We start from the raw sequence: 9117 nt of genomic DNA, 5'->3' as shown, positions 1-9117 counted from the left end.
GCCAAATATTCAAATTGGCTTTAGAAAAGGCCAAGAACATAAGATATTATTGCCGAGGAATGCTGGATAACTGAGAAAGGCAAAGACTGCCAAAAAGAATTTGATATGTGCTTCATTGATGATAGAAAGGCTTTTGATTGTGTCAATCATGTCAAACTGACATGCACTTAGAAAAACAGGGATCCCAGGACATCTTATTGGCCTTATATGAAAACTATACACAGGTCAGGAAGACAAAGTCCAGATGGAACATGACAAAATAGAATGGTTTCATATTTGCAAAGGAATGAAATAAGGCTGCATCCCTCTTTTTATTCAATCTATATACAGAATATAAATAAAGGAAGCTGGATAGGAAGAAGATGGATGCGGTTTTAAGGCTGGAGAAAGAAACATCAAATTGGCACTGTGCTGATGTACAATTTGATAGCTGAAAATGCAAATGATCTCCAAGCTCGGGAGATCTGAGTGAAAAAGGAGCAGCGTTAAAAAAAAAAAATCAGTCTCAAATAAATATAAAGAAAATCAAACCAAGGACAACAGATTTAGCAACCAGGTTTAAAAATGGCAATGGAGACACTGAAGTGGTGAATGATTTCTGCCTTTAAGGATTATTAACAGTAAAGGAATTAGCAGTTAAGAAACATACCATAGAATAGCACCTAATGGTCAAATTGGGGAAAAGTTGTTAAGTGGGGGTTGAACTTTTATTCTCTTACTTTCAAGTCAAGATTCCTGTTCTGTGTAGTGACAGAGAATTCAAGGGCAGACAATGGCATTTCATTCCAGGCCTCTGGAATCTCCTCCTTTGGGATTTCTGAGGTCCAAGAGAGAAAAGAAAATTAAGTAGAGTGTTAGACAATGCACCATTTTATTTTGTTTGGGTTTGTTGTTGTTGTTATTGTTGTTTCATCATTCTGTCCTTTTATTTATTACTTGTTAAATTTTATTTGCTGCCTATCTCACCGTAGGGCTACTCTAGGAGCCTCGCAATAATAAAAAAGAGAAAAATGCAAGGCATGTAAACAGAAGTGAAATAATAGAACAATAAGATAAAGAACGATAAAGAAACACAACATAATAATATATCAATAAAGGTAAAGGTAAAGGTTCCCCTCGCACATATGTGCTAGTCGTTCCCGACTCTAGGGGGTGGTGCTCATCTCCGTTTCAAAGCCAAAGAGCCAGCGCTGTCCGAAGACATCTCCGTGGTCATGAGGCCGGCATGACTAAACGGCAAAGGCGCACGGAACGCTCTTACCTTCCCACCAAAGGCGGTCCCTATTTTTCTACTTGCATTTTTTACGTGTTTTCGAACTGCTAGGTTGGCAGAAGCTGGGACAAGTAACGGGAACTCACCCAGTTACGCGGCATTAGAGATTTGAACCACTAAACTGCTGACCTTTCGATCGATAAGCTCAGCGTCTTAGTCACTGAGCCACCGTGTCCCTCTAATATATCAATATGATAACCAAAAAGATGGATGGATGGAGACCAGAGAGCAAGGAGGGAAGATGGGAATCTGCTATCAATCTAGCAGCCACCTCCAGTGTAGAACTCCCCCCACGGGGTCCCCCACCCTAACCGGTAGGGCCAGGACTTCACTTTGTGCATATTTTGCTTACCTTTGGGGGTGGGTGTCCAATAATATGCAAGTCTCTTATAAAGCCTAATATATAATGGAGGTCGAGTTGTCTTCTGCTCTGGCTCCTCAGGTGGCCTTGGAATAGGGCCCAAATAGGTAAGGGAAGCTAGATGTTTCTGAGGCCATTCCTTGGAATTTGGCAAAAAGGAAGAAAAGCATCAGTATTAACATAGTATGAAAATGTATATGTATTTCATAGACTTAAAACCAAAAATATTTCTGTTGCATATCATACAATGATACATACTACAATATGGTAGCCTTGGTAGTACAGTGGTTTAATGCACCCTGTTATTAACACAGCTGCCTGCAATTTCTGCAGGTTCGATTCTTACCAGGCTCAAGGTTGACTCAGCCTTCCATCCTTTCTAAGGTAGGTTAAATGAGGACCCAGTTTGTGGGGGCAATAAGCTGACTTTGTATAAATATACAAAAGGATGAAGGCTATTGCTTAACGCATTGTAAGCCGCCCTGAGTCTCTGGAGAAGGGCGGCATATAAATCAAATTAAAAAAAAAAATACCAGAAAAATATAATAAAGGGAATATGTACTTAATACTACATGTGTTAATAGTGGCTAGAATTGTATTTTGCACAACACTGGAACAGCATAGAGATCCCTACAGAAGAGAATGTAATAAAAAAAAATACTAGAATGTGCAGAAATGGACAGATTAACACTTACAATTAAAGACAGGGAAGACACTGAATATTTCTAAATATGGGACTCCTTCTATCTATGGTTAGCAAGCAGAAACAGAAGTTAGATTTTAAAATATATATATGAGAATGACTAATTTTGTAAAAATGATTTACTAAATGGATAAGTAAGCACTATTGTCACTATATGTTTATTAGCAATGTTATGATGAGACATCATTGTTACTATATGATGACTACTAATGTTATGTTATTGTTATGATTATTACTCAAAATAACTATACCCAGACAACACACTGTTTATATAGATATTGAAATTTTTGCTCTTTCTATAAATAAAAAAATTAAAAAATGAAAGCGTATGTGTATTCCAACGCAGACTGAAAAAAACCGATGGCCACAAAACAGGGGCAAAGAAGTAACAGCAAGGTAGGAAATCACGGATAGGAAAAAAACTACTTTCTCCATTCAATTACTCCATTAGCTGCCCTCCATACTCCATACAGAACTGTGGTGGCACAGTGGTTAGAATGCAGTACTGCAAGTTCAAACATACCCTCCGATGATTTAATAATTAGAAAGGTATTAGATTGCGCAGAGATGGATAAAATGACATTGGAACTGAAAGGACTGATAGATTCAGACTTTTACATAATATGGGAGAAATGGTATAATTGGATTGAAGATAGAAAAAAAGGGAAATAACAGATAGTAGATTTTGTAAAATTATATAGAGTATAGGAGAACATTAGTGTGATGATATGTAAATGGTCACAGTCATGCCCAAGAGTTGAATAAGAATTGTTTAATTGTTAAAACCCAATAAAATTCAAATAAAAAAAAAAGAATGAAGTACTGCAAGCTAACTCGCTGCTCACTCCAGGAGTTTGATTCTGAATGGCTCAAGGTTGACTCAGCCTTCCATCCTTCCGAGGTGGGTAAAATGAAGACCCAGATTGTTGGGAGCAATATCTTGACTCTGTAAACCGCTTAGAGAGAGCTGTAAAGCACTATGAAATGGTATATAAGTCTAAGTGCTATTGCTTTTGCTATTCTCATTTAGGGAATAAGGTCTTGAGACGAGTGGTGGGGAAGGAAACATTAACCATCCCATTTTCCGTTTCTGCCCTTGACAGCTATTTGCAACTGAATTATTCAGGTCCTTTCCTGCTGAATGCATAGGTCAGTCATAAGCCCTATCATATTTCACAAGGAAAAGTCTTTAAACACAGCATCATCCCCCCCACCCCCCACCCCGCCAGAGAAAGCAGGATATGAAACAGCAAAAGTTACACAGGAGTTCAAATAGTAAAATGGACTGTATGACTATGGCTACCTTTTTAATAAACCACATGTACTGCTAAAACAATGGAACCTAGGTAGAAAAATTACATGCCTTAATAGAAAAAATATGTGTCTCCTTTACATTATAATCATTCAATATTTGAGAACTTTAAAACTATGGCAATTAACCCTTCTGCTCAATCTGTGACTGGCTGGATGTAAGAGACGAATTATCAACAGTCCTCTAAGCTCTATTTATAGGCACCACTTACATCAACTGAATAGGGTGAATCATTAGCATAACAAAAGCCCCAAGAGAGAACTGCACTAGAGGAAGACAGCAGAGTACAGTAGATTTTAATGGATCTTGCTGCATCCTAGCATCCCTTTGCTGATTTCTCTTTGCTTATTTTATTCATAGTGCAGCAATATATTTTTTTTAGCTGCATTCCCTGATTTTGTTTTATAAAAGGTCTTTGTTTTTGCCACCACCTGCTTGGCAAAATATACATCAAATGACTTCACATCAGTTCCATCTTGAGGAGCAGCTTTGGATCCGTTTAAAGTACCTAAAATTATACTGTCACAAACAATCCAAGTAGGATTGTGTGGCATGCACAAATATAAGAAGCTGCTTTCTAACAAGTAAGGTTATGGAGAACTAAGTCTCAGAACTGTTATCAATGATCAGCAAAAAAAAAAAATCCTTCTCATGAGAGATGCTGAGACTGAATCTGGAACCTTACAGTATTCTTCTCTCCCTCTCTCAAATTTGGAAAACACACAACTCCTTCACAAAGGAGGCTGTGGGTGGTCTATGCATGGAAATATACATTATAACATTAATCTACATCAGGGATGTCAAACTCGATTTCATTGAGGCCCACATCAGGGTTGTTTGGCCTCGGGGGGGAGGGGCATGGCCAGGGGTGTGTGGCCATCTCGATGTCACTCATCGAGGCTCCGTTTTCAGCAGTGATGGCCTCCTGCAACCCTCTGCAGCAAAAATGGAGCTCGGGGAAGCCATCGCGGCTGAAAATGGAGCCCGGGCGGACTGCATGCGACCTTCCTGAGTTCCTTTTTTGCTGGAAGAGGGCTGGAGGTTGTTGTGGCTGAAAACGGAGCCTCTATTTTTGCTGGCAGAGGCACCGCGGGCCAGTTCTTCAGTGTTTCCAGGGCGGGCCCGTGGGCCAGATCTAAGTACCCTGTGGGCTGGATTCAGCCCGCGGGCCTTGAGTTTGACACCTCTGATCTACATGTAATATTAGAGCCTTAAATCATTCAGTGAATTTACATATGGGAAAATTCAGGACAAGGAAGTACTTCTTTATATGCTAGATAACTGCACTATGGAAGCTGATACCTGTTCTGTCCCCAACCACACGCGCACACACCAACAGACGTTCAAGAGTTATAGACCAAACCAGCCGGCAAAATCCTTTTCCTTATGATAACGGAACTTGGCAACAACCTAGTGGCTGCCTGCCAAGAGTTTATTATTTACGAAGAGGAGAGATAACTTCTCCCCACTCCTGGTACATCAAAAGAAACAGCTCAATAATTACGGAGTCAATCAAGTCCAGAGATAATCCAGCAAAGTCTATAGCAAAAAGTCCGGCAATGCAGAATGGCGTGGAAGCTTTCAGCTTTGTTCGTCACAAGGTTTGACTGGCTACCACGCTCCCTTTTATATCCTGTGGGGTGTGGTCCAGTGACTCAGCCTAATCTCGGGCACGCCTTTTCTTCTGTTGCGTGCACTTATCTCTGCGACGCTGGCGTGGATCCAGCCAAGACTCATTACCCTCATCACTGTCCATCTGTGGCTGCATGGACGTGCTTGGCCGCAGCCCTATCTCTTGCCCTTCGGCGGACACCGAAGGCATTGCCAGAGAGGAGGGTCCTGGAGAGGGAGGCCTTGCCAACTCCTCTCCTTCACTCTTGGAGTCCTCTTCTGCCGATGACACAGGCTCAGGTAACAGAGCCATAACAATACCATCAGTTCCACAATGCAGTTATCTGTTGCATACCATCACTACCACTTTCAACAATGAAGGTTATTGAGGATTACTAGTACTGATACCTGTAACTGTCTATGGAAATTCTCAGACATTCAGGCCATAGTTGTCCCAAAGGTGTTTTTTTTAGGAGGCAACTGGACTTTCTTGTTTTTCTTTGAAGACGTTTCGCTTCTCATCCAAGAAGCTTCTTCAGCTCTGACTGGATGGTGGGGAATGGAAGGATTTATACTCCTTGCAGACAGCTCTGCAAGGAGTATGTATTTTATATATTTATAAATTTATTTTATATTTATTTTATAAATTTATACTCTACACGGAATATAAATCCATCCATTCCCACACCATTCAGTCAGAGTTGAAGAAGCTTCTTGGATGAGAAGCAAAACGTCTTCAAAGAAAAACAAGGAAGTCCAGTTGCCTCTTGAAAAAGCACCTTTGGGATACCTGTAACTGTTTCCTGAATCACAGAGTTTGTGTTAAATATCTGCTTCTAAGGGCTGGGGGGAGGAAGGGAGAGGAGAACAAATGTCTGGTTATCCATAGCTGTTATCATTTAGCAGAGCACTGCGTGACAGACGACTAGATGTACAGAAAGATGACTCTTTTTTTAGTTTCTAGCAATGAAATAATTACCTTTAATGTGTTAAAAAAATGGGCTGCCTGGATTTTCAGAGGTCCCAAATACCAGTATCTGGAACATAACAAAACAAAACAAAAAAGCAAAATTGAAATCTAAGGAAAGCAATTAGCATTTTTAATATATTTTTTTAATCAAAAGCATTTGTTACAGTTTTATACTTGTACATGATAGACAATAAAAAGACAATAAAAAGAAGAGTGCAATTGGCCCTGGCTTCATGCTAATGCAGATGTGGCTTGGTAAAATCTAGCTTATTTAGATGTAGTAGTCTAACATGTCATTCCCAGCCTAGTCCACTGAACTACAGTACTTAATTGCATACTGCAGTGTTTCTCCACCTTGGTGACTTTTAAGATTTGCGAACTTCAATTCCCAGAATTCTCCCGTCAGCTGTGCTGGCTGGGGAATTCTGGGAGTTGAAATCCACAGATCTTAAAAGTTGCCAAGGTTGAGAAAATACTGGCATGTTGCCATTTCTATATTACTTGTACAGAATGAGGTTTTTCTATCCCGCTTTTAACTTCTTACTAAACAAGTGTATTGAGCTGGTGACTTCCTGCTGCAGAAGCCAGAGCATTCTTCCATACAAAGCGTGTTCATATTTATGCGGCTTAGAATCTTAAAACTTTAATCAGCTTTGGCAAAGTTTAAAAATTAAAAGAAAAAAAGACTTAACAGAGAAAAAAGTCTATTAAATTAGAACAAAAACTATAGCTTGAATCTGTCTCTCAGAAGATTCACACAGTCTACATACAACGTCTTTATGTCGATTTAAAAAGCAGCCTATTGTGTCCCATTCCACATCTACCACAAATCAACAGTTGTCACGACCCCATGGACAACGTTCCTCCAGGCCTTCCTGTCCTCTACCATCCCCTGGAGTCCATCCCCCAGAGTTCATTTAAGCTCACATCGATTGCTTCAGTGACTCCATCCAGCCACCTCATTTTCTGTCATCCCCTTCTTCTTTTGCCCTCAATCTTTCACAGCATTAGACTCTTCTCCAGTGAGTCCTTTCTTCTCATTAGGTGGCCAAAGTATTTGTGTTTCATCTTCAGGATCTGACCTTCTAAAGGGCAGTCAAGGTTGATCTCCTCTAGGACTGACTGGTTTGATCACTTTGCAGTCCAAGAGACTTGCAGGAGTCTTCTCCAGCACCATAGTTCAAAGGCCTCAATTCTTTGGCGCTCAGCCTTTATGGTCCAACTTTCACAGCCATCCATTGCAACTGGGAAAACCATAGCCTTGACTATATGTACTTTTGTTGGCAGAGTGATATCTCTGCTTTTTAGTAAGCTATCTAGATTTGCCATGGCTTTCCTCCCCAAGAGCAAGCATCTTTTAATTTCTTGGCTGTAATCCCCATCTGCGGTGATCTTGGAGCCCAGGAAAATAAAATCTGTCACTACCTCCATTCTTTCCCCATCTATTTGTCAGGAATTGATAGCTCACTAGAGAGGAAGAACCTAGTTCTTCAGAGAGAACTTAAGAGAAAAACAATAGTGAACTGTACATCTCAGTCCTGGGAGAGAGGTAACCATTCCTGTTCATAAATGTAGAACTCTATATATAGAGTTTTCATGTGACACCTATAGCTCCTCACTTATAACACTATATTCCTATAAGTCTATAGAGATTCTCAGTCATCCAGGTCATGGTTGTCCCAAAGGTGCTTTTTCAGGAGGCAGCTGGATTTTCTGGTTTGAAAAAAAAAAGAAAGAAAAAAGAAAAAGAAAAAACAAGAAAGTCCAGCTGCCTCTTGAAACCTTTGGGATAACCATGACCTGGATGACTGAGAATCTCTATAGATGATTTCCAGAGGAAAAACTGCAGACTACAGGAACCAGGAGCACTACTCAGGTGACATCTGAGGACACAGCTAAACCTCCAAGTGCTTCAACGACCCTCTAAAAGGATGCAAATGGCCAGCTGTCTGCAAGGAATATAAATCCTTCTATTCCCCACTATCCTATCAGAACTGGAGAAGCTTCCTGGATGAGAAGCAAAACGTCTTCAAAGAAAAAAAACAAGAAAATCCAGTTACGTTTGGGACTATACTCCTGTATTGTATGGATGACTATATATCATTATCAATCCTGTCTGGTTCAAAAGTAGATATTATCCAGATGACATGGATGATCAATCGATACCAGATGGTTTTGATTACAGATTATAAATAGAGGGCCACTATGTAGAAACCACAAATCCGTTTCATGCAGTCAAGTAACTTTCTATCAATTAGGGAGGCGCTTGGTAAAATACCATGACTCAATCTCTTTCTCAAGAGGGAGAAGAGCAGTGCCTTGAGAATGAGGAATTAATCATCAGAGCTGCAGAATGATAGCCAAGAAATGTATGGAATGGGAACCAGAGGGAACAGAAATCTTCAGGCTACTGGAGCTAGAATACGTTGGCAATAATGACTTTGGAACAATGCCTCAATGGAAATAACATACAGGAGAAAAGATAGACATAAATACAAGTTAGAGCAAAATATTTACTTACCTGCTGACTTTTGCTCCTGCATCTCTGTAAGAGCCCCACCGTAAGCCACTCACAGCAAATACTGGCTGTTCTTTGTTCCCCTTTCCATAAAGGAAAACGCAAAAACAGAAATCTTGTTTTATACAGAGGCAGCCAAACCTTTACATTACATTAATCTAGTAATAGCAGCATCAACAGAATAATAATAATAATAATTTTATTTCTATACCGCCCTTCTCCCGAAGGACTCAGGGCGGTGTACAGCCTATTTAAAAACACAAAAAACACAACAACAATTTAAAATTTAAAATCATTAAATAATTAGGCTCCAATTAAAATCCCAGAAATTTAAAATACCCCAATTTAAAACGTTATGTTAATAGCCCT

At 39.9% G+C, this 9117-nt stretch overlaps 1 protein-coding gene across 1 annotated transcript in view; it reads right to left on the bottom strand.

The window, feature by feature from the left end:
* The window catches only part of AGK (acylglycerol kinase), a 42366-nt gene that overhangs the window by 7715 nt on the left and 25534 nt on the right, over positions 1-9117 (bottom strand). The window contains exons 9-12 of the mRNA XM_070946909.1: positions 8752-8831; positions 6240-6297; positions 1626-1773; positions 720-817 (exon numbers count right to left, since the gene is read on the bottom strand). Coding sequence (XP_070803010.1) covers positions 720-817; positions 1626-1773; positions 6240-6297; positions 8752-8831 — 384 coding nt within the window. The remainder of the gene's footprint in view (positions 1-719; positions 818-1625; positions 1774-6239; positions 6298-8751; positions 8832-9117) is intronic.

Source organism: Pituophis catenifer, unplaced genomic scaffold (genome assembly GCF_029215685.1).
Source record: "Pituophis catenifer annectens isolate HBS135680 unplaced genomic scaffold, rPitCat1.0.hap2 SCAF_7, whole genome shotgun sequence".
NCBI lineage: Eukaryota > Metazoa > Chordata > Lepidosauria > Squamata > Colubridae > Pituophis > Pituophis catenifer.
This window is presented reverse-complemented; position numbering and strand designations above follow the sequence as displayed.